Here is a 25,534-nt window from a genome sequence, read left to right as displayed (position 1 = left end):
TACATTCAGCCATAATCACCCTTTGTCATAAGAGACACTAACGCGTTTTGCGACGGAGATAAATAATTGAAAAAAATGCGGCTGTCCGACTGCGCATCCCTGGGAGTCAATTGAGAAACGCTGCGCCAGTGTCCCGGCTGAGAGACGGAGCCGATCTCACCCAGCGTAAGCGGCCCAGCTCTTCTCTCGCTCCCCCCTCTCCTGTCATTACACAATAGACCACCGCTTCCCCCAAAATCATCGTTTCAAACATGGTAAGTTGCTTTTGTCTTATTTTTAACGGGGTCTTGTCGGCGACGAGCGGCCTGCGGGGGAAATGCACATCCGGGACTATTTTTTTCGGAGGAGTCATAATATTTTATGAATCATAACTTGTTATGATGTGGGAGCGCGCGTGGCGTGCAACAGGTCGCTGTACAGTAGCGGGGACGCGCATCCCAGCGCGGTATTTTGCGCTTGTTTCCAAACATTGTTTCAAATGACCGATCCGGCCGACCGACACGCGATCACGCTAGCGAGATGGCAGGAAAAAACACGAATGCTTTGTTGGCACAATAGATTTCTGCTTTTTTATCGTTTTAAAAAAGCGATGATGTTCTCAGGTTTGACTGTTTGATAACTCCTCGAGTTATCACTTCTATCGATTTGAGCAAATATCATTGATTACGCAATGACGGTCATGTTTGTCGCCTAATGATTTTATTTTTAATCCTTTCATAATGTTCGGAAATCACAGATTTGTTTTCTTAATGTGTGTCTATATATATATATAAATATATATATGACCATCATGAGAATGAAACTGTTTTGTGGTACATTAAATCAACCAGGCATCTACTTTACAACAATGGACGATGTGGTTTAAATAATTCAGACTAATCATCACCTGGCGGCTCATCAACATCGCCCTGTTTTTATAAGATAACATTTAGACACTGAATCAAAGGACGGGTGCATTTTATTATTCTACCCAAGCCCCAGAGAGACGGAGGGGGGGGGGGGGGGGTGTAGAGGTGTCGAGGGGCTGGGTGTCACATGCAGGGCCCGGGTTAAAAAAAAAGAGAAGATTTTTGCCTCCTCACTCTGGCCATGTCTTTCTTTCACTACCTCTCCTGCAAGTGGTGAGCGGAGGGGATGCGGGTGAAAAGGGAGCATTGTGCCTCTAGTCAGTGGCCTTATGTGCTGGAGAGGCTCTGAGAGGGTGATGTGCACTCAGCTGTGCTCCCTCAACGCCATTGTTGCACATTCCGCCCCATTTTGACTGAGCTCACATACAGAAGCCTGTTCTACACACCTCATACAGATTAGAATAAGAGAGAGAGTGTGTGTGTGTGTGTGTGTGTGTGTGTGTGTGTGTGTGTGTGTGTGTGTGTGTGTGTGTGTGTGTGTGTGTGTGTGTGTGTGTGTGTGTGTGTGTGTGTGTGTGTGTGTGTGTGTGTGTGTGTGTGTGTGTGTGTGTATGTGTGTGTGTGTGTGTGTGTGTGTGTGTGTGTGTGGCCTGTGACACTGTATGTTTGGCTTGGTTTAACAGAATTCATATAACCAGAGCCTTATTGGCTTTTGGACCCATCAGTGCGCATAGTTTCCCCCCTGTTACGCACAGAAAGATGAGATTTAGATTTTATGGATTCATATCACTAATCCAGAGCTCAGGCGGTGATGGGTATTCTGAACTTGAGCGTCAATGTGTGAGGGTTTAGTGAGGAGAGGCAGTGGACTCTTGGGTGAAAAGAAGGGGTGTTCACTCGCCTTTTGAATGCAAAGTAGTGGATGAACAAGTGAGCTGTGTGTGTGTGTGTGTGTGTGTGTGTCAAGAAGAGAAGGAGGGCCAACGGTGAGTTTTGAGAAAAGGGAAACTTGTTGAGAGAAACTGTCACACATGCCTCTTTGGCACTTGAGTCCTGTTTTTCTTTTCTCTGCACCACAAGGCCACCAACATGGACCATGCTTTACTGAGACCAATCCAGCAGGAGCATCCAGTTTCACATTTCTGGGGATGATACTTTAAAGTTTTTCTTCCTTTTTATTCTCCCTTGAAGTAATTTAGATACCTACTTTTTTCAGTGTGCAGGGAGACAGAATAAATCTTGTGTGTCGGCCAATGCGCCCCTGCGTCTATCCCATCCTGCAGAAGCATGTCCCGTCGGAAACAGAAACGACCCCAGCAGCTTATGAGCCTGACCCTCGGTGCCTGTCGGATACATGAGCATGGTGAGAAATAGAGACTATACATCCAAATAATACATTACAAACGAATATTATTCGGTAGGATGGGACTCATATTGGATTAGTTTAGATTTGATAGGGGTCACACACAGCATGCAAATTGTGTTTAAGTGTTTTAACTGGTGATATAACTTTTAGACTGTATTGGAATTGTTGACCTAAGACTTGTGCAACTCCATATGGCAAATAGCAGGTTTTGAACCTGAACAGAAATGTTAACTTCAGTTTTTTTAGATGTGTCGATCAAAAGATGCTTATTTAATTGTGATCATCATTTAGAAATTGGGATTATTGAACAGTTAAGTTCAATTTTGCATTTGAAGGGTGGGCCATGTTTTACTCTCTTGCTCTAAAACTTGGGCTTGTTGGAATTACTGGCCTACAGAGTCTCTAATTTTCTCTCTGTGGTTGCAGCCATTACCAGCTTTCTTTGCCCTGTAAAACCCAAGTGTCTTCTCTCCTCACTGCTAGTTTCAATGAAACAGACCACCCAGAATACAAGGACATACAGTAAACTGACAGATTGAAATCTGTGAAAAAAGAATGTACAGTGAATTTGAACATTTTGGAAGAGGCAAAGAGATGATACGAGAAGGTCAGGGAAAAGGAATCTTAGAGGCACTGAATAAGGTGTTCTGACTGCAATAGCATTAGACCCCATTGTCCCCGTTCAGCTTTGTTGCTGGGTACTGAAGCATGAACATGCCCAAGAAGAAGTGTGTATGTGTGTGTGTATTCACGCCTGTTCATTCACTTCACTCCAGTTACAGGAATGGGGTGCCTAGTGTGTCATAAAACTGTAGCTTTTAAGCAAACAGTAGCACGTTTACATGTGCATGAGCAACCTTGTGCTTTAAAAGTCATTTTCTTTTTGTGGCCATGTCTTGTGAGTTGACATGCTGTGTGTGTCCCGAAATGCTTTACTGAGCTAAGTTGGTGATGGTCTGTGAGTCATCATGTCTGTTTGCAGGGCTGTTTGTTTTCTTTGCACGACACCTCACTTCCTCTGCCTGGCCCTAAACCATATCAGGAATGTGACCCCCGTGTGTGTAAGGTCAAGTCTACCAGCCAATCAGGCACCTAGTACAGTGTCCAGTACCCAACCAGGACTTAACATTTAGCCCCCCATTGGGTTACTGGGGGATGGGCTCTTAAGGAGACAAAAGAAAGACAGATTGAATGGAGGAAGAAAGAGGCGAGGATGGAAGAGTGTGTGGACGTGGTTTCTTTTTTACGTGGGTGGGGGTGAGGGGTTGAGGTGAAGTCCATTGTCTTGAGCATGTTGCCCTGGAAACAAGGTAGGCTCCTGTATGGTTAAGCAGTGTATTTTTGCAGACCAGTGGCATCTGTGTCTGTGTGTTTGCAAGCATGCATGCCTTCATGCATCACATATGTGTGTTTGTGTGTGGTGAGGAAGCTGTAGTTGATGAGGACAGACAGGACAAAGAGGAAAAGAAAGCTGTTGTTGGATAATTCACCCTATATGTTAAAAGTCACCTTTTAATACCGAACATTTCTATTTGTTAGACTAAGAGGTCACAGGCTAACCTTTTAACTTGTCATTGCTATCTTTTGAGTATTAAGTGAAATGCGGGTTATTAATTATAATTGTTATAAATAAGATTGTAATTGAGAACAAAAGCATTATTTCTTGCCATGAAATCACATTTTGATTTTCTCCTTTCAATTCCTCTAGATGACAACTTGGCAGTGAAGTCACAGTCCTTTCCATTTAGCTTGGATTCGCCCTTGTGTTCCCCATCTTCTCCTCAAAGTTCCAAGCTGCTGCTTACTCTCCGTTCATCTTTCAAGGGGTCCCAGACCCCCTCTCTACCCAGTGAGAGTCCACCATCATCATCTTCACCAAGCCGGCCCTCCCACCAACCCTCCAAAGACCCAAAGCCCTCCCTCTCAGCTGACCTCCCTAACTCTTCTCTCTCTTCCCAAACTCAACATTCACCTGCACTTGAACTATCTGGTTTCAGTCCAACATCCTCTGCAAGTTCTCTCACCCATTCTTCCCGAAGTGCACACATGGCCTCTCCAAAGTTGGGACTGTCGGCCACCACCACAAACTCTTCCTCTTCATCATCATCCTCTGCCTCCCTATGTCCTCCACCTCACCCTGGAAGCCCCAGTCGCGTGCCCGATGGCCCCCCCAGTCCTGTTACTCCCACCCCCAGCCCAGGAGTGACATCTGCCTCAGCTGCACCATCTAGGGCCCAGTTAAGCATTGCCCTGATCCTGGAGGAGCTGCGGGTGCTGCAGCAAAGGCAGATCCATCAGATGCAGATTACAGAAGAAATCTGTAGACAGGTACTACGCCTCGGTGGAGCCTCCTATACCATAGACACACCCTCACAGCATCTTCACCCTCCCTCTCCTCAGCTATGCTTAGAAGGAAGCAAAAGAGCAGTCAGCCCAATTACCCTGCCAACTCCACCTCAGCCTGTCACCTCTGTTGCTCCTCTTCTGGCATGTTTCTCCTCCCTACTTCCCTCTCAGGCTGCCAACAGACCCACAAGGGCAAGCAGTTCCTCATCTCAAATCCTGCAGCCCCACAAGCCCCAAATGGAAGGAACAGGAGTTACTTCAGGGGCTCATAGTTATCTGGGGATGGGCTCTCATTCCTCTGCAACCTCAACCACTTCCTCTGCTGCCATCTCCATGGCTTCCTCTGCTTATCCATTAGCCCTGTCTTTAGCTCTGCCCAACCGCTACTTTCATGAGAAATCTTCAAATACCACCTCTATGAGTGGGCACAGTGGCCTCTCCCTCCTAAACTCATCCCTTCCCACATCAGCTTCTATTGGCCCAAACTCCCAGAATGCTCTGCAGTCTGTCTCTGGAGGAGGAGACTCATCCCCTTTATCCATCTCCAACATCCCTGGTCGTCTTCAACATGGTTGCCGCTTTTGTGGGAAAATGTTCAGCAGTGACTCTGCCCTGCAAATACATTTACGCTCACACACAGGGGAACGGCCCTATCAGTGTCCAGTGTGCCTCAGTCGCTTCACTACAAGAGGCAACCTTAAGGTACATTTCCTACGCCATAGAGAGCAGAACCCAGAGCTCTCACTTTCCCTCCTGCCACCGTCTTTGTTTGGGGTTGCATTAGGGGCCACTGGCGGATCAGACATGGGGCAGACCATGGGCAGTGGTAGCAGTAGTTGTGGCATGAATATGATTCAAAAGAAGCGAAAAAGGCCAGAGGATGAAATATGTGGAGATAATCTGGAGGTCAGTGGCACCAGTAGTAGCTTTTCTCTGGGGGCCTCTGGAGGGTCTGCCCCTTCCACCCTACCCCTGCCCCCTACAGTGGATCTGGCATTGATTTCCCACTCTCTACTCCAGCTGAATAGGGCTGCAGCTGTAGCTGCAGCAGCCTCTATTGCCTCTGGCACATCCCACTCTCCGTCATCCTCTTCAGCCTCCATTTCCTCTCTGGCTAACTCCCTCCTTTCGAACTCTTCTTTGTCCTCGTCTTCCACCATCACAGGATTACTCAAGGGTGCCAAGCAGCAGCACTTTGATGAAAACACTCCCCCTCATGCCCCAATACTTTCTCCTGCAGCATACTCTCAGCTAGCCCAACTGCCGAAGCTCCTCTTCCCATCTGTCTCCACTTCTTCCTCTACCCCTACTGCACACTCATCCCTCTACAACCATCCAGCCCTGAGCTTGTTGCGGACACCACTACCCTCTACTCCAGGCTCTCTCCAACTTCCATCTTCTAGCCATTCTCAGCTTTCTTTCCCATTTTCTTCCTTTCCCAAAGTCCCAGGTGCACCAACAACCACTCAATCCTCCCTGCCTTCCTCTACTCCTACATCAGAAACTTCCAAGTTACAGAGGCTGGTGGAGAAACTAGAGAAGGCCTCTCCCCATTCCTCTTCTCCATGGACATCTTCCTCTACTGCCACCTCCATGCTGGAGATGCTATCTAGCAGTACAAGTACTTCAGCCAACAATCGTTTCACAAATGCCAGCACTTCCACCACATATGTCATGGCGTCTCCACCATCTTCTAATCTTGTCACCACTTCTGTTTCAAATCTCACCCATGAGATGATGGCTGCCCTAGGCATGAGTAACAATGCAGCCAGTGCCATGGTGGGTGGCATGTTACCATCACTGAATATTACAGGTCCAGCTGCTAACCTGACAGCCAACCAGTGTGGGGTTTGTTTACGTGTACTGAGCTGTCCTAGAGCACTGCGTCTGCATCAGGCTACACACCTTGGAGAACGCCCTTTTCCATGTAAAATATGTGGACGATCCTTCTCTACTAAAGGCAGCCTGCGGTCGCATCTGGCCACCCACCATGCTCGACCAGCAAATGCAAGGGTCCAGAACTCTTGCCCTCTGTGTCAACGGAAGTTTACAAATGCCCTAGTGCTTCAACACCACATCCGTATGCATCTCGGTGGACAGTTGCCCCCAGATGGCACAGACGATTCTGCACATGAAATTCCACCTGAATCAAATGCCAAAAATGTCTCACAATCCCACTCCCAGTCCACTGATCCAAATACTGCTTCTAGTAAAACACCCCCTCTAGCTGGCCTCTCTAAAAGCCCAGCCCCAAGTTCACAATTTCAAGCAGTTGGCTCAGTCCCTGTCTCTGGTAATATGAAAGCAGGGGATTTCATCCAGCAGAATCCTAGCAAATCTGCACCCTGTAGCCCAGACCTCATCCCCCCTTCCAACCTTAGCCCTGACCCCTTTATGAATCCAACGATGCAAACACCATCACCGGGCAGTGTAGAACCCCCTGTCCTTTCTGTCAGTACCCCTATGCCATCCTCCCAAGAGACAGGTCAAGATTCCCCAGTTAGCCAAGATAACCGAGTTGAGCAAGTTACTGGTGATGTTCATCCTCCTAAGTCCACCCCTCCACCAATTACCTCCAATGTTACAAAAACTACAGTAACCCTTATAAATATTGACGAGGACTGTGGAGATAATGGAGAATCTACCTCCTCTGATGCCTTTCTTGGCTCCAGCTCAAACTTGGACAACTTACAAAGCACACCTGCCCTTGGTGCCCCCTCTGCTTGTACCTCCTCTAACCCCACCCTGAGTCCAGATTTTCTGAAAGTTAATGTAACAAAAACCTTTGAATCAGTCTCAGTCTGCCCAAGGCCCCAATCACCAGAATCCATGGAAGAAGACAAAGATCAATCTCTTTCACTAGTAACACCAAAAGAAGACCCATCAACTGTGCCTGACGAGGACCTCAAGAAGACTTCCAATTTGGAGACTGCAGACACAATTGATGCTGAATTAAGAGGGGCAACACAGAGAGCTGCCACTTTTGTGAGGGAGACACGTCAGAGCTTTCATTTTGGTTCATATCGGAGGGAGGACAGAGTGGAAGGTGTTAAGATTAGTGGATTAGCTCCAAGTGAAGCTCTGGATGCTTCTGTCCCCATCAACCTGGCTCCAACCCTGCCATCTCCAATGTCTCGTCCTGAGAAGAAGACATATTGCTGTGCCGAGTGTGGGAAAGAGTACGCCAGTCGCAGCGGACTGAAGGTAACTGAGTCACTTTTGTTGTATAAGGTTTGTTTTAAGACAATTAGCTGAATCGTAGTGTTTTGCTTTTTCATCATTGAAACTATAGAAATTAGTTGGTATATATGTCTACAAAAAGATATCCGATGCATGCTTTAGTTATATGTCAGACTAAATTAACTGTAGATTTTACTCTACTCTATAATGTATTGGTATATTTGAAAGTTATACCATATCTAACCCTAAACCTATAACAAGGATGATCATTACACTTAAATAATTTAAAATCTGTGAATTCTTAGGGGCACATGAAGCATCATGGTGCAGTAACCAAATCACCACGTCCACCAGCCCGGACTAGTCGTTCCTCCGCTGAACAACTACCTTCTTCCACATCTATGACTTCCTTGAACATTCCTGCCACCAGAAGCTCAGCAGGTTTCTGGAATCAGTACCAAGCCTTCCTTAACACCAGTAATGAGCCAAATGATGACCCGACTGGACTCCAAGAAGAGAATGAGTCAACAAAATCCCCTGCTCAATCTCAAATGGATCCGATTGTCTCTGAAGAGGTCGGGGAAGAGTCTAGTGAGGGGTGATAATTCAAGTCAATCTGATTGACTGTCTGATGTTTTGGTGTTTTCAATCAATGTTTATGTTTTGTGAAACTGTATGGACTTTTGCGTAGTACTGCTTCCTTAACACATTTCAAGTAGCCAGTCTGTTTGATAGTCAGAGTAAATATGTTTCTATGTGGAAGTTGTGAGTCAATCAACTTGGTCTTGTGTTTAAAAAAAAGAGAGCGCTATTGTACAAATAAAGATAAAAAAAAATGTTCAAGATGTAAGAATTTGAGTCCAGTTATTGCTGGAATTGTTAAAATAAGTGATATTACCTTTGTCTCCCTTGTCTGGCTCAGTGGTTCTCAAACTAAAGGTATGAAAATCTGTGGGGAAAAAACATTTGTAAGTTTGCTGATGCCTTCATGTTGACCTTTAAATCACTAAAAACTTTTATCATTACTTTCTTCCCTAAAATTCTTGATGACTTGGGTGGGGAGGTATGAGCTTGTTTTGGCTACTTAGGGAGGGTAAACCAGAAAAAGTTTTGAGAACCACTACGCTGGCTAAGGTTCTTAATAGTTTGAAGCACATTCTAACATGAAAAAAAATCTATGTTTGGACATGAAGAAAGAGTGACCCTGTTGTATCAGTGTTTCATACCAGACCTGGGTCAAGTAATTGACAATTAATGTTTGAAATTACCACTAGGCCCAAATGGTTCACCATATTTAAATAATGATGATGCTTATTACTGAGTCATCAGAAAGTAAACTAATAGAATTTTTTATAATTTTGTGTCAATATATAAATCTTTTGGTACTCATCATCATGTACCAAATCTGATCGTATTGGCACCAAAGGAGGCTTCAGTAAACCAAATTTCTTCTTAAATGCTACAACCTGGATCTGTTTCATGTCTGTAGTCAGTCCTTGAGTTATAGAGAAAACTGATATAAATGGAAATTAGAAATTTAGATCAGTGAAACAAAATTTTGCTTTGCAAGAGAAAACAAGGCCAACAATATTAAGATTATTTTCTGTGGGCAATATTAAGTATTTTCTTCATCCTGTGATTCAGATAAACTCCTCTCTCGTGTCATTGTGCTTTACTTTTCACTTTATTGTCCTGTCAAACCAGAAGCACAGCTGCAGTGTTTGTGAACCCAGTGTGGACATGGTCCTTTGTGTGACCTTTGACCTTCAGCTTCGTGAATATTTTGATTGTTGTTTGGTCCTAATGTATTATCTGTAACATGTTTTCAGATACTAAAGTTACTAAAACTTTAAGTTACTATATACACTATATCAGAAGTCTGTGTCTGTCTGTTCTCAACTGTACATTCAGTATCTCCATATTAAAAAGCCATTTGAAAGAAAATGACCTTGTCTCATGTCGTGTTGTAACTAGTCTACTTGTTTATTATTTTCTGTGACCACAGCATGAATCTAAACATAGTCTTTTGAGTCTGTTCCGGCAATCCCTTGTCACATCAACCGAGAGGATGAGGGGACTGGATGAGGCCAACTGCAATTTAAGCACATAAGGTGGGTTAAAGGAAATGTGTGTATTTTAAAAGTATTATCTTTTTACTTTGTGTATGTCTGTATACATTTGTCTCTGTATATGTGTATTTACATCGCTGATAAGCATCACACCCACAGAAGCTGTCCGATGCGATGTGAAATCGACTGTTAAGTTACCCCAAACAAATGAATGCCAACAAATGAATGCCAATAAACACATCATGTCAATATACATGAGTAAGCATGTGCATGTGTCTAAAGTTATGATCTGGAGCCAATCCAACACTGTCTTACAAAGCTAGTGGTCTAACTTTCTTCTCTTAAAGGAGCATAGAGAATCATGGAAGACACAATAAATCTAAATCAGTACAAAATGACTGGAGGCTGGTTCTATAATTCATCTGTCATGTTTTACAATGTATGTTTAATGTGTGCATTAGAGGGCGCAATTTCTCTCTTTCCCTAACCCTGGCTGTACTGATGCATTCTAAAATGACCACAGTCATGAAGTATTCATATAGAAACCTGACACGTGAATTGTGCTCTAAAATCACTTTAGCAACGTCACTTATTAAGTTACAGTTAGCTGTGTTCGCCCTCTAATCTTCGTTGGTAATATTATTTAGGCACCAGATCATCGCCTAGGGGCGGGGGCCTGTCGTGCCATGGCTAATGCCAAGGTCACCAAGTTGATTCCAGCCTTCCATGTCAGAGGGGCGGATCCAGGAGGGGGAGCTTTGCAACCCTCTACTTTCCAGCTGAAGGTCTTTAGGGAGTGTAAAACTACCACGTCTGCATCAGGGGAGAGAGGGGGATAAAAGAGGAGAGGAGAGGGGGATCAAAATAAGGATAGGGACATATAGAGGACAGCGAAGAGTTAAGAGCGCTTCACGAAAACATTGTCGGACGCAACATCTGGAGCAGAGCGCAGACCAAGTTCGGACATAAAATACGCACAGCCTGCAGCTCCAGAGCCTCCCCCACGTTTCCTGCTTCCTGCTTGCAGTAACGTCCCGATTATTCGGTCAGAATTCACCAAAACGCGAGAAGAATGCACCGACTGGACAAATAACTCCCGTGGCTTCAGTAACTCAAGTATAAAGCTGCACAGACTCTGCGGGAAACTCCTTTTGCGCTCTGCTTAAAGTCGACCTCTCGCCTGCGCCTGGAAATTGCTTTATGGAAACATTAAGTTTTCCCACAGAATGATCTGACAAGTGGCAGGAAGGGAGATTGTCAGTGGAGATCTGCCGTTTTTTGTTTTGATTTTGTTTTCTTGGAGAGTGAAGTGATGGCGCTGGAGCTGAGGTCGCTTGTCCTGCTGCTGCTGCTGGCGGTGGTGTGGGACCTGAGCGCACAGGGAGACACGGAACGACACATCAATCCAGAGGTGAGAGGAGGAAAAACGCAAACACAAAGGTGCAGAATATATCCATGAAGGATAGGATACATGAAGAGATGTAAACAGATTAGATTAATACAAGCTAGGATAAATATATATCCAAAATAAAGGAGTAAAAAGAGATAAAAGGTGGATAAATATATATGGGAATAAAGATGAATTAATCCAGAGAATAGGAGAAACGATCAATAAATCCAGACTAAAGGAACAACGGTTATAAAATCAGAAGTATGGGAATAACGATTAATAGATCTAAAGATAAATAAATCCAGAGTATCTGATGATTAATACATCTAAAGAATGATAAATCAAGAGTATAGAATTAAAGATCAATAAATCCAGATTTAAATAATAAACTCAGATGGATTTTAAGATGAGGAAGTGGGATTAAATAAAATCTAAATAGATGATTAAATCCAAATCAATAAATATAGACTTGAGGAATAAAGCAACATAACTGATATTATAAGAAAGCTGGGATACAGTTTAGGATATACAAGTTTAATTTTATATTCTCCCACTCCATAAGCAAAACTGAATAATGTGTTCATATTTCGTCACCCTGCTTATAATGAGGTTATGTTTATGGCAACAATAAACAAATCCAGATGTGGAATCCTTTCTACAGTTGTCCTGCGCCTCAAGTTGACGCAGGAATCAGGGAATGGCTCTGACCCTGGGTTAGAGGAAGCAGCCTATAATGTTGATAGCGCTCATGAAAACACTGAGAAATGCTGAGAGGGCAAAAGCAGAAGAGCGAGACAAAAAGCAAACGGGGAGAGTTGCACAAGTTTGTTTTGTGGTCGGGGCCGAGACAGAGGCCATTTTTGTGGGAATGGAGGTGGAGGGGGGAGCTGGGATTTTGTGAGTGCAGATACATTCAGAGGGATGGGACATGTACAGTAATTGTTGACATCTGTCCTGAGTTACGGCTCATGCAGCGGACTGGGGCGAGATGGGCTCAACAAACTGAGAGGCTCTGCAGCATCTATGCCTCGAGCATCGTCGGAAAAACACTCGCAACAGTTTGAAGCCTGGTTCTAAAAACGTTAAATAACCCCCAAAAAACTAGTGCCAGGACAAAGTAGTGTTACAGAGCAAAGGGGCTGAGATTGAATCTGTTCTCATCCACACTGTTCAGCGCTGTACTTTTAAAATTCTACTTTTTTCCACTTCTCAGCAACAGTCAGGTCTTTACTCAACAATCTTCCATTCCAACAGAAAGTACAGGGTCAGCGAAGTTGTGTGTTGATGTTGCAGGAAGTGACATTGTTATGATACTAGTACACATCAGCTTCCTTTTTTGTTGCGTGTATGTGTTGTGTGTGTGTGGGACCAAATGTCTCCTTAATCATACCTATGGAGTCTGAATCATACTTCCAGCAGTGCCAATGGAAGAAAACTGAGCTGACCACATTGACCTACGTTATACTGTCAACTTAAAGGCTCAGTCTGTAAAATGTAAGCAGAAGAGTCAGCTCACCGCCAATATTCAAAACACAGGACTGGAACCTATTTTCACATTCAAGTGATATTACACAAATTGAAAACAATATGAGAAATATACATATTATAATTCATCAATACTATTGGCTTCAATAGTAATGATATAATTAGTTAAGGGTGATCAGAAACACAATTTTTTATTTTGTGATACATAAGTTCAGTGAAGCAAATAATCAAGTTGCTATTGGCTTAAGCCTAAGGGTTGAATATTTCAAGTAATGTCCCTCATCAAACTATTTGATGTGTAAAAAATAAAAAATAAACGTCTCATGTATTTAGTCCATTTCATTTGTTTAAAGGTTCAGTGTGTAGAATTTAGTGACTTCTAAAGTTGAAGTTGCATGTTGCAGCTGAATACCCCTCATCTCCCCTTCCCCTTCCAAACATGAAAGAGAACCTGTGGTAGCCTTCAGTTGTCATAAAAACTCAAAAGCTGTTTAGTTTGTCAAGTTTGGACTACTGTAAAAACTGTACTGTAAAAAAACATGGTAGCCACCGTAGAGAGGACCCGCTCCCGGTGTAAATATAACGTTTATAAATTTAAAGGATGCTAAGGTAAAGAAAACAACAATTCTTATAATTTAGATGAAACACACTGGTGAAAACATCACTTCATTAATTCTATTTTCAGATTCTGCCAATAGATTCGTTTCACCTGAATCTTAAACCCCTTTAAAATAACTCAAACATAGTTCACCCATGTTTGTGGCAAACTTAAATGTATATTTTTGAGAAAGAAAACTACATAATCCTGATGATAGTAGAAATGTAGATTGGTGTCCTTAAACCTTTTTGTTGCTATTCCAGTACTAGCTTCGCACTAGTTTGAGTATAGTCCAACCTACACAACGTCTAGGCTTGACTGGAGAATATAAATCAGAGGAGACAGAACATGACGGGCAGATGTCGAACTTTAAACAAACTCTGACCTATTTTTTTTATATCAGCATCAATGGCAGCTGGAGGAGCCTTAGTATAAAGAAGGTGGTCAGGTTTTGTTGACTGTAATGGCTCCTGAGAGTATAACAGTTATCAACCATGAATGTAGATGCTGAAACATAGAGATGAGTGAATGATCTATGATTTTTTCTGAGACTATGTGAATAAGTTGAGTTGTATTAAGGTCAAGTTTAACTTTTTAATCTATCTGGATAGGAGAAACTGGATCTCTCTGAGCTCGATGACTGGTGAACATTAGGGATTTTTTTGGCTAAAGAAAATACTGGTTGGGCTTTAATAAATGTTTCTGTGGTTTAAGGACAAGCGTGGCATGAAGTGCCCTGTAGAGTTTCAATTAAGTTGATATTTATTTAATGATTTATCTCCTTGGTTTTATAATGTTTTTATAAAGCTGCCATTTCCTCTGTTCCTTTTTTTATTCAAATTACAGATGCTATTCATATCATACAGTGTCCACAGACTGACAAGTCAGCAGTATCAACGCACACTTCCGCCACTAAGTGGAATGTTTGCACTTTAGTTAACACTAAGTCTAATTAAGTGAGTGGTCATGTGTCAGTGTTTCTGTGGTTGGGGTCCGTTGTTTTAAGGAAGCAGGAGTCATTTCCTGTGGCCTGTGGCAGAGACAGGAATAAGGCGGCAGTTTTTTATGCTCTTACCACAAATACACGTTGGTACGTCGGCGGCCACCTACTCGTTACACGCAAACACGTCATCTAGCATACAGCCACAGATCTTCTCTTGTGCGCACGCATGTAGGAATGGCTACAAGCTGAGGTCACTCGCTACAAAGGAAGATGAATGGATAAGGAATGAGATGATGAAACTGAGGCAGGGGGAACAGTGAGGAGGCTGTTTGTGCCTAGAATGGAAGCCATTGTTGTGATGGGACTGATGCAATCTGGTAATAGAAGAGTTGGAAAATGAAGCAATTACAAATTGTCTCGGACAGGATGTAGATCATAACCGTCATGTGAACATCCTGTATGAATATACTGTGTGTCGGCTTCTGTCTGTTTGGTTGAAGTGGTTACTTTACACCAGCCCCATCTTGTCCTCTTAATAGTCATTTAGAGGAAGGGGAGAAGAGAATAGGGAAGGAAGGAAGGAGAGAAGGAAGGGTGCACAGTTTCACACAATGCCACATCCTTTTGTCCGTCAATGGGTGGCCCGAGGGCGGCCCCCCGCAGGAAAGATAGGAAGTGTTACAGGAAATAAGGTAATGGGCAGTCATTACCTAATTTCCCTTAAAAGAAATAAAGCAATGAGCAAATCTCGATGGCACGATTTTGTTCGTGCCATCGAGATTTGTTTGAGATTGACTTCTTAATGAATTGATATTGGCACAGATTTGTGTTTTTCTATTCAGCCGGGGGGTTACACATGTCGCTTACACACACACAAACTGAAGGAGGTTTCTAGATGTGAGCTCAGGAGCCCCTGGAAGCCTGCAGGTCGTAAAAAAGTGTTCCTGAAGGGGCAGCACTAACTTCAGTTGTGTGTTTAGAGAAGGATTTTAATGTGTTGCACTTCATGTACCTATACACACAAATTCCCTTGCACACAACCACACACAATCCCACACTAACAGCTCATAAAAAGCTGCTGCCAGTGAATTGTAAGCAATAATTTAATAGGTTTATAACATCGGACACAATATTGCAGCTCTCTGGACAGAGTGGGTGGATGAGTAGTAATGAAGCGCTTGGTGTGTGTGATGTATACCCATCATGCCTCAGCTGGACTCCCATCGCTGTTGACCAGAGTTTCTTTCCGTTGGCTATTGCTGAACGGAACAACTGACTCTCTTTCTTTTTCTGAAATGCTATCCCTCCATCTCCCTTTCTCATCCTATACAAAAATGAGCACTGTGCCTCCTGACGTCCATAGCAACGCTGTTCAATGTTGTTGATCTTCCATTAAACAATGAACTCGCACCAGTGAGCAAGCTGCGCCCTTGAGCTCAGAATCCTGGATGTAACTTTCCAAAAGTCCCTATGCTCAGTGCTCCACCACGTCTGTGCACTGCTGACAGTTTCAAGTACTGAACATCAGTGATTACAACCAGATAGTACCCCAGTACTGATGCAATGCAATTGTCTCAGGGAATTTGGAGAGACTGCAGGGAAACATCCTCATCCTCAGTGAGTATTTAGCCGAGAATGATGAAATAGAGAGCAATGGATAAGAAGTCGAAAGAGTGAGGTCAAAGTAATGGAGGAATAGTAAAAAAGCTAAAAGTGATGGGTAAACTCAGTCTAATAACACCACCAATGTCCAGTAGAAACCTTAAATTCCATATCCATTAATTGTTTTTCTGGGAAGACAGTAAAAGAGCACCCTATCTTGCAATGTTAAAGAAAGTGAAAGAATATTCCCAGATACACACCAAAATTGGAGGGGTTTGGCCCTGACCCATACCCCATCCTTTCACCGAGTTGAAATCCATTTCGTTTTTGTGTTATCTCTCTTACAAACAAACCAACCCACAAACGGACAGGGGGAAACGTAACCCTCTTGGACAGAATGTGAATAAATGGTTGTCAATGAAAAGAGTTTATATCAAAGGGGTTTCGGGTAAAAAAATGACTGAAGGTTTGGGAACTCCACCAAAACCTTCTAGTAGCCTGGACCGTCATCTCCTGTGCCACTGTAAATAGTGACCATTTCCTCTTCCTGCTTCTGCTCAGCCCATTAGTGCGGTCAAAAATAGTGCGAGTGTGACGGTGAATGAGACTTTGTCAAGTCACCTGAGGGACTCGGAAAGGAGGTGTGCTAGGCTTCATATTAAAACAAGTGTCCACTGTCATTCAACAGCAGCCTTTTGACTGAGCCCAGGGCCAAGTTAGGAAGTGAATGTGTGAAAGAGAAGAATTAGGTTTCACACACAGTCCAAAACTCCCCTTTTCTTGTATTCACAGTGAAACACATCCAGTTCTAAACGGCAAAGTTTATATTTAACTTCAGGAGAGTTAATAATTATTAGCAGACCCACAAACTGCAAGAGTCTCATTCCGACTCTTAATTACAACCTCTAGATGTGACCTACCTCCATCTTTCCCTCCGTGCGTCCCTCTCTTTCCGGCTTATGTGGATGTGCTGTAACAGTGGCAAACAGAGAGTCTTTATGTGTCCACTGTCGCTACATGGGTGAGTCAGATCCAGAAAGGGCTCATTCAGAGGTGAAGTCTAAACACTGAGACCTCCGTGTCTCACTAAGACAGACAGAGAGGGACAGGTTAGACCAGGGGTGGGCAAACGTTTTGACTCGCTGGCCACAATGGGCTCTCAAATTTGACAGAGGGGCCGGGCCAGGACCAGATGGATGGAGTGTTTTTTTGAATTAATATAAATGACATGGGAAAATCATTACATGAAAGGATTTGGCCTTTAAATAGTAGCACAGCTTTTATTTGCAAGGCAATTTGACAAAAACTCGCCTTCGTAGAAAGGCTTGCTAGCCTTTGCTATTTCGAATGCTGCCAAAAAACTTGCCTTGGTAGTTGACGCTTGAATCGCAGTTTGTGGGTGAAAAAAATGTCGCTGAGTCTGTAAATTAGCCGCCAACCTCTGAGCCGTAGCCGCCCATTCTTGAGTTGACTGCTTGCTGGCGTAGTTAGCATGCTTCGTAGCAAAGTGACGGCTGATGTTGTACTCCTCGAAAACTGCAACAGTTTCTCAACATATCAGGCATACAGCCTTCGATTGGACTTCAGTGAAAAAGTATTTTGTTTTCCACTCCGTGTTAAACACTCGGCACTCATTGTCCACTTTTCGTTTCCTTGATCTGCTCATTTTACAGAAGGGCTTACAGGGCAAAGCAAAAACGTGAAGGGAGATCATGTGCCCGTTCGAGCCCTATACACCACACTCCCGATCAAATTTCAATTAGCTGATGCTGTTATCCAAAGCGACCAACAATAATTGCATTCAACCCAGAGAGTACAAACCAAGACAAAATTTTTTATTTATTTAAAAAAATATATATATTTGGATACGTTGGGCGGGCCGGATTAAAAAGCATGGGCTGCAGGCCGTACTTTGCCCATGTCTGGATTAGACCTGCAAGCGCTTCCGGAACTGCTCAAGCTTGAGTACAAGATTGGAGGATCATCAAGGCCTTTTCTGTGTGTAAATATAAACCTACAGGTCTAAGCACATGCTTGGATCATCTATGTTTTTTTGTTTTCAGATTAAAACTACAGGAACAAAGCAGATAAACATGTTTTGCCTTTTTTGGTATTTATTAACTAGTAACATCAGATAAGCTTCACAGCAATGATTGGGCTGCGCTGGGTGTGGTTGTTACAAAGTATTTACCCTCAAGTCTCTCTGGGTTTTCCATGAGAGAGGGATGAGGGAGAAGAGAGAAGGGGGAGGAGTAAGACGGCAAAGACAGAGACATTGACGTGGGGGGAAGAGCTTGAGTTTTGAGGTTTGGATGCGACTGGGACAAAATTCCCTGTTAAATTACTGACTGACGCTGCTGCTTGACTGGAGACATTGGCTGAGGTTTGCCCAAGGCCCGAGTCTCACCCTGGGACACTCCCTATCTCTCTCTCTTCTCTCTCAATGCCTTTCTCCTCACATATGCCATGAACTTGGCTGTTTCCAAACCATCCAGAAGAAAGAATGATTTTAATAAAAGATCACATCAAGTCCTTCGGTGCAAGGGGGATTCTTCCTTCGGTGCAAGGAAGAATCCCCCTCAAGAAAAGTCTAAACAGTCGAGCTCATATATATATCCAAACATTAAACATCCTAAAAGCACATTACGAGCTCACAAAGTGACTGCGTACACCAGGATATCAAAGCACCCTTGGTTTTCACAGCGCTCACAATAGCCTCAGTGTTATTTTTCATGTCCAGTTTAAGAGGGAAAGACTTTGAGAGAAGCAGTGTGGGAGAGGTGCAGAGCAAAGCCGCTGGCTCGGGTCCAGATGTCAACCCGGCACCGCTTTGAAATGAGTTTCCAGGGGAAAGTAAGGTCAATCACAGCCGAGACGGAGGGATCCGGATCAATGAAGAACTCAATGACCATCATAAAATGTCCTCCAAATGGTTTAAACAAATACTTTCATCATGTACTGTAAAATAACTGATGCAATCTGCACTGAAACCAGCAGAATGAGTCCAACATAGAAACTGAGGTTAATGTTTAACCCCTTCCTCGTCAGGTTTCTGTCTCGCAGGGTTTTGGCTGAAACCTAAACCGCCTTTGTTTGATGCTTTTTTGGGCTGTTAGAACTCTGCGTTTTTCTTAGATGTTGACCTTAGTTTTAATTAATTACGGTGTTCACTGGAAAGCCCCGGCTGTTGGTTGAAAAAGTTTTTGTGATTAGTCATAAAATGGAGATGTGCCAGGTGCTTGAAACTGATGTCTCTCCTGCTGGCTTTGAAACACCAAAACACAGAACGACATTATTCAAGAACTTATTTTTTCCGCTGTCAGGGAGGAATGTGTTTTTGCTGCAAGTGCATCAAAACATCCGCCTGAACTTGTGGTCATTGCAACTGACTAATTGCAGCATACAAAACAGATCCCTCACCCTTGATCACCAAATAAAAATCAAGTGACTTGTGAATTGTATTTGTATTTTGTTTTTGTTTCTACATTCTGACTCTGGAGGCTCCTTTGGTTTTCTTTTCCAATATTTCTCACAAGTCTCCTTTATTTTGCTCTCCTCTTCAGTCGTGGCTGCAGCAGTACGGTTACTTGCCTCCAGGGGACCTGAGGACCCACTCCCTCCACTCGCCTCACTCCGTCTCCTCAGCCATCGCTGCCATGCAGAGGTTCTACGGCCTCACTATCACCGGCAGTTTCGATGACAGCACCGTCAAGTAAGCATCGTCAAACGGCCCTATTCTACATGTAGCTTGGAGAGGCGGTGGTCTAGTGGCAGAAACTTGGACTATGGGCAGAGAAGGTCTCTGGTTCGTCGCTGGTTCGACTCCAAGGAGAGACAACAAAAGACAAACCTGGATTGATCTGTCCAAAAATCCAAGAGTCTCCCTACCCTATCTAGTGCCCCTGAGCAAGGCACCTTACTCCCCCAACATCTGCTTCCTGAGCGCCGTACATGGTCGCTCACTGCTCTGTGTGTCCTGCACCAGATGGGTCAAAAGCAGAGGTTACATTTCCCTACCTGCATGAGTGTGCCTTTGCATGTCTGTGCATGTGTTTGGGACTAATAAATGCATCTTAATCTTAATTTTAATAAAAAAGTTGCCATTTGTGCATCCTGTTGTCAACGGAGCATGTCCTTGGTCTGACAGGGCCATGAAGCGGCCGCGCTGTGGAGTGCCGGATAAGTTTGGTGCTGAGCTGAAGAGCAACCTGAGGAAGAAGCGATATGCTATCCAGGGCCTGAAGTGGAACAAAAGAGACATCACTTTCTCGTAAGTCAGCAGTGCTCCACCTGAATGTGATGCACCTCCAGATGCATGGCTGAATGGTACCACATGCATTTTGTACGCTATATTGATAATCTTAATTTCGTTAATCATTGTACCAAATGAGCAAATATCAGAAACTATAGATCAACTGAATCTGAAAGAGGAAATAACTTAACTTAATAAAATAAATTCTCTTACGTGTTCTCCTCCCTCCACACGTTCTTCAACACTTTATACATCACAGTATACAGAACTACACCCCAAAGGTGGGTGAGTACGAGACCCATGAGGCCATCAGGAAGGCCTTCAAGGTGTGGGAGAGCGTCACCCCTCTGCGTTTCCGGGAGATCCCCTACAGTTACATCCGGGACAAGGTGGAGGAGTTTGCCGACATCATGCTCTTCTTTGCTGAGGGTTTCCATGGCGACAGCAGCCCGTTCGACGGCGAGGGAGGCTTCCTGGCACATGCCTATTTCCCCAGCAATGGCATCGGTGGAGACACCCACTTTGATGCGGCTGAGCCGTGGACGATTGGAAACCGGGATCTGTATGGTAAAGGCGACACTGAAACAGACTCTCTGATAAAGACTGTTTAGTTTTTCTTTATTCCCTTAAACCTGCTGACACAAGGAAAGCCTGAATGTGGAGACCTACTTTGCATGTTGGGAGTCAGGACTCACACAGTCAGTGAAACCCACACAGACGGAAACAGGTCCGGTCTTGTGTCAGTACATTTAAGGGAGTGAATACCCTGGGGTGGGTTGAGACTGCAGAAACACAGCTCTGCAGTGTCAGCCATTTCTGTCAAACACACCTTCACATGAGTTTATTTCTGATCTGTTGCTTCGTCACACAGCTGGGTGCTTTTGAGTCACTTTAAAATGAGGAAACAGGAAAATTCCCCCACCATCATTGACTCAACCACATTTAATATAACCTGTGGTTTTGAACAGCCTACTCTACTCTAATTGTCAAGATATAACATCACATCAATTGATGTCTTGCTGTCGGTATTTGTTGCAGGCAATGATATATTCCTCGTTGCGGTGCATGAGCTGGGCCATGCTATGGGTCTGGAGCACTCCAATGACCCTTCAGCCATTATGGCTCCATTCTACCAGTGGATGGACACCGACAACTTCCAACTTCCTGATGATGACCGCAGAGGCATACAGCAGCTTTATGGTATGTTATCGACAAAGTCATCCTCCCCGTCACGGCCGGAAAAGATAATCTTATATTTGTTTCCTTGGAGCATGTAAAAACTGAATGTTGTCCAAATACGTGCTATACTCTGTGATGCTTCAATACAATTTCTAAAAGACTCTGCACTGACAGTTGTGAATGTTAAGAACTAGAGTTAAAGTTGTCTCTTTCTATATGTACTTCTTCAAACAGGGTCAAACTCAGGCCCCCAGCCCCCTCCTGTAACGCAGCCCTACCCTGACCCCGATCCGGAGCCCACATACTCACCGGATAAGCCTCGCTTTGGCCCCAGCATCTGTGATGGACACTTTGACACCATTGCCATCCTCAGAGGAGAAATGTTTGTGTTCAAGGTAAAACAGCCTCAAGTAATAGTTTCAATTCGATAGTTTGGAAATGTGGCTGTTTAAAAAATCTCTCGTTGTTGTCCCTTTTCAGGATAAGTGGTTCTGGCGAGTGCGCAACAACCAGGTGTTAGATGGATACCCCATGCCGCTTGGTCACTTCTGGAGGGGACTGCCTCCTCATATGAATGCTGCATTTGAGAGGGAAGACGGGAAATTTGCTTTCTTTAAAGGTTAGTCTGAATTACCTACCTTGACAGAGCATTTACATGTTTTCTCTCTTTAAAGCATTAAAACAAGGTATTGTCTGTTTGTCCCTATGGGTCTCTGTCTCCACTCTTCCTCATTATGCCTTCTGTGTCTTTCCAGGGGACAAGTACTGGGTGTTCAGTGAATCTATAATGGATCCTGGTTACCCTAAGACTCTGAAAGACATGGGCACTGGGCTTCCCAAAGATCGAATAGATGCGGCTCTCTTCTACACTCCCACAGGACAGACGTTCTTCTTCAGAGCAAACAAGTTAGTCATCTTCAGCGTGTGTGTGTGTGTGTGTGTCATATGCCCGAATGAAACTCAGCTGAAGTTTATAAAGAAGTTGTTTTCACCAACCATGAATTACAAACCCACTTCTCCTTTAAACATGAAAACAAACCTTCAGAGCTTGGCAAAGCTCCCTATAATTAAACCATAGTCATTGTTATAAAGAAGGAGGGTAATATGTGGCAGTCAGTGATTATCATGGTGCCACCTACATAAACAAAGTCCATGACTTTGTGTTTAAAAAAGAACGATGCACACTATGACCAAACACCTCAATCCAAGAAAGCAGAGTTTATGGTCAGCCCATTTTCAGTCAAATAAAAACAGCAGGAAAACACACAGACAGAGTTTTCGGGGTCAAGAGCCAGTCAAGTCTCAAGTCATTTAAGAACGATCAAAACTTTAAAATTGGTAGGAACAAGTCTCAGATAAAGTCTGCAGTCCATGTCAAGTATCAAGCGTTGTAAGACAAGTCAAGTTTAAAATCATCTGAGACAAGCTTCATTCAAGTCAAATATTAAGTCTTTCAGGGAGTTAACAACTAGTCTCTAGTTAATCGGGACCAGTCCAAGTCAGGTCCTGAGTTTTTCAGAACAAGTCTCCATTTTTTAGGAGATTTTAAGAAAAAAAATTCCAAGTTAATACAAGCCTCAAGTGCTTTCAAGTCATAAGTCTTAAAAAATCAAAATGCATTTCAGGATCCAAATCCTTTAAGGTGTGACCCCAAACTCATCTTAGCTGTTCTTCTCTATTATATTTCTATAGGTATTACCGTTTCAATGAATACTCCAGAAGTGTTGATGATGGCTATCCAAAATCTGTAAGCGTGTGGCAGGGTGTGCCTGAAAACATCAAGTCAGCCTTCATGAGCAAAGATCAAGGTAAGGGGGATCACTTTTTTATTCAAGTGCGAACTGATACATTTAAAAGTTGTTTTTATTTCAGCACAGGTTTGTTTCTAACATGTCTTTCCTTCACCCGTCAGCATACACCTACTTCTATAAAGCCAACAAGTACTGGAAGTACAACAACCAGATGATGCGCGTGGAGCCAGGATACCCCAAGTCAGCCCTTCGCGACTGGATGGGCTGCCCCAATGAAGACCCCAAGACGGACGGAGGAACAGGGGGTGGCGGACATGATAAGGACAAGGAGAGAGAGAAAGACAAGGAGCAGGAGGATAAGGACAGAGCTAAAGATAGAGAGAGGGACAGAGACAGGGAGAGAGAGAGAGAGACAGACAGAGAGGAGGATACGGAGGTGATCATTATTGAAGTGGATGAGGAGGGAGGGGCGAGTGGCGGAGCTGGAGCAGCAGCCGTGGTCGTGCCGCTCTTCCTGTTAGTGTGTGTGATTGCGACGCTGGCAGCCTTGGTGTTCTTCCGTCGGTACGGTACCCCACGCCGACTCCTCTACTGCCAACGATCTCTACTGGACAAGGTGTAGACGGAGGAGGAGGGGAGGGAGACGGCAGGGAAAGACGGCGAGAGATAGAAAGAAAGTGGAAGGAAATGTTCATCACAGATAAAAAAAAGAGCAGGCGAGAAAGAGGCCAAACCAGAGAGAGCGCAAAGGGAAAAAAGCTTGACTTGCATTTTTTTTTTCTACATATTTTGACCACTGCCAGATTCCCTTTGCTTTATCTCTCAATCACTCCATCCTTACCTTTTGAAATTGTATCTCTCCCTTTGCTCTCTGCCTCTCATCCCGTGGTTACTGACGCCAGCTCTTTGCTGTTTGTTTTAGCGTTTTTCAATGTCTTACTTTTAGTCTTCTGTGTCAGTGGTCATTGTTTGTCCTTGTGACTCTCCGATTCGAACCTGCATCTCTTTGACGCACATTCTAGCATGATCCTTTGCGTAAACAAAACGGTGTGTTTTGATTTGTTCACAGTTCCCACTTGTTAACTTGCACAATCACGTAAACCCACATATCTGGAAACCACAGTGGCACAGTCATTGTTTGTCTTAATCTTCCAGTAAATGAACATGTCAGAGCCAGTATGGACCATAAAAGGGAACAAAAAAATGAGCTTATGTCCTTATGAGGCATGAGTTAGACTCATGTCAGCGTAAAGAAATAAATACAACTGTCCTTTTCTTTTTTATCAAAAAGTGCTGATTATTATTATGACTATTACTATTATTGTTGTTGTCTTGCGTGTAAAGAATGTTTTTGTACATTGTCATTAAAAAGTCCTGCTGGACAGTGACATACAGTATTGAAAGTGGCCTTAATTTTATATATGTGGGGACAGTGAATGGGGAAGGGGGTGATGTATTCTTGAAACTTGACTGTTTTTTTTTTTTACTTGAATCCATCTCAAATGAAATAAATTGACAATCTGAAAATGACTCCTTTTGTCATTGTACTTGTTTACGTTTTTCCAATCATGGTGCTACATTACTAGTCAGGTTATAAGTAGTTTAACAACAATGATAATAATACTAGTGGTGATGATGATAATTATGATAATGATCTAGCTTTTCATTAAGATTGTGTGTGTCCTAAATCACTTTTTAAGCTTTCTTACAAAATAAAGTAATTTCAAAAGGCTTTCCGTGCTTTTATTTTCCCTTTGTAAACCATTCACTTCATCTTTCTCTCTACCATATTTATCTTAACAGCTGGTACCATTAATGATGTCACATTTTGACTTAGGCCTAACTGCTTTCATATGATCCATCTCTCACTTACACGCTTCTCCTTAACCAAACGCATTGATCAAACCACTGCTCCATCTGGTATTTCCCAGTCCTCCTGGACCTCCAGATTTCTTGCTCCCCGACCGCACCACTCGGTGTAACTGGTGCTCGGAAACTGGCAGGCCTGAAACTGGGTCGGAAAGCGCGGACTGGAACCGAAGCTCAAGTAGAAACAGGGATGAAGACGAGTGTGTACAGCCATTGCTCACAGCAGGAAAACATATGTCTGCTATACGGTTAGAGAGAAAGAGAGAGAGAGAGAGAGAGAGAGAGAGAGAGAGAGAGAGAGAGAGAGAGAGAGAGAGAGAGAGAGAGAGAGAGAGAGCTCATAAAGTTCTAATAAGGATACGTGTGTGTGTCCTTGTGTTTTCTATTCGTATGAGGACCACAGATCCAAGTTAGATGATGAGAGAGGTTTTTATTTCTAGGACTGAGTTAAGCAGTGGAAGAGATGTAGATGATCAACTTGGAGTCAGTGGGTGAATGTGGTCCAAGCGGGTCTTCATGAGTACAGTAATCCAAACATGCTCTCATGCATGTTTTGCACAGCTGTAAATGCTTTTATTTGTGCGTACATTTCCATCCAATAAAAGCTCAAAGCGCAAGGCTAGGCGTCGCCCTGCTCCTTAATGAGCTTGCTAATG

The 25,534-nt window shown here is 43.6% G+C and overlaps 2 protein-coding genes across 3 annotated transcripts; both read left to right on the top strand.

The window, feature by feature from the left end:
* The first annotated feature begins 123 nt into the window (after nucleotides 1-123).
* sall2 (spalt-like transcription factor 2) lies at nucleotides 124-9,672 on the top strand. Of its 2 annotated transcripts, XM_062404979.1 has the most exons (4): nucleotides 124-254; nucleotides 2,065-2,211; nucleotides 3,923-7,764; nucleotides 8,046-9,672. In XM_062404979.1, exons 2-4 carry the CDS (start codon nucleotides 2,136-2,138, stop codon nucleotides 8,340-8,342), a joined length of 4,215 nt encoding a protein of 1,404 aa, XP_062260963.1. In that variant the 5' UTR covers nucleotides 124-254; nucleotides 2,065-2,135; the 3' UTR covers nucleotides 8,343-9,672. The 2 variants fall into 2 exon arrangements, with proteins under 2 accessions (XP_062260963.1, XP_062260964.1); XM_062404980.1 differs by lacking the exon at nucleotides 124-254 and having other exon boundaries at nucleotides 2,031-2,211.
* A 939-nt stretch (nucleotides 9,673-10,611) lies between these two features.
* mmp14b (matrix metallopeptidase 14b (membrane-inserted)) lies at nucleotides 10,612-24,539 on the top strand. Its single transcript, XM_062404346.1, has 10 exons — nucleotides 10,612-11,220; nucleotides 19,391-19,539; nucleotides 19,975-20,097; nucleotides 20,339-20,646; nucleotides 21,118-21,279; nucleotides 21,493-21,653; nucleotides 21,739-21,877; nucleotides 22,014-22,164; nucleotides 22,951-23,066; nucleotides 23,171-24,539. Exons 1-10 carry the CDS (start codon nucleotides 11,122-11,124, stop codon nucleotides 23,629-23,631), a joined length of 1,869 nt encoding a protein of 622 aa, XP_062260330.1. The 5' UTR covers nucleotides 10,612-11,121; the 3' UTR covers nucleotides 23,632-24,539.
* The last annotated feature ends 995 nt before the right edge of the window (nucleotides 24,540-25,534 follow it).

This window comes from Platichthys flesus, chromosome 14 (genome assembly GCF_949316205.1).
Source record: "Platichthys flesus chromosome 14, fPlaFle2.1, whole genome shotgun sequence".
Taxonomy (NCBI): domain Eukaryota; kingdom Metazoa; phylum Chordata; class Actinopteri; order Pleuronectiformes; family Pleuronectidae; genus Platichthys; species Platichthys flesus.
The sequence above is the reverse complement of the archived record's forward strand: the minus strand, read 5'-3'. Positions and strand labels throughout refer to the sequence as shown.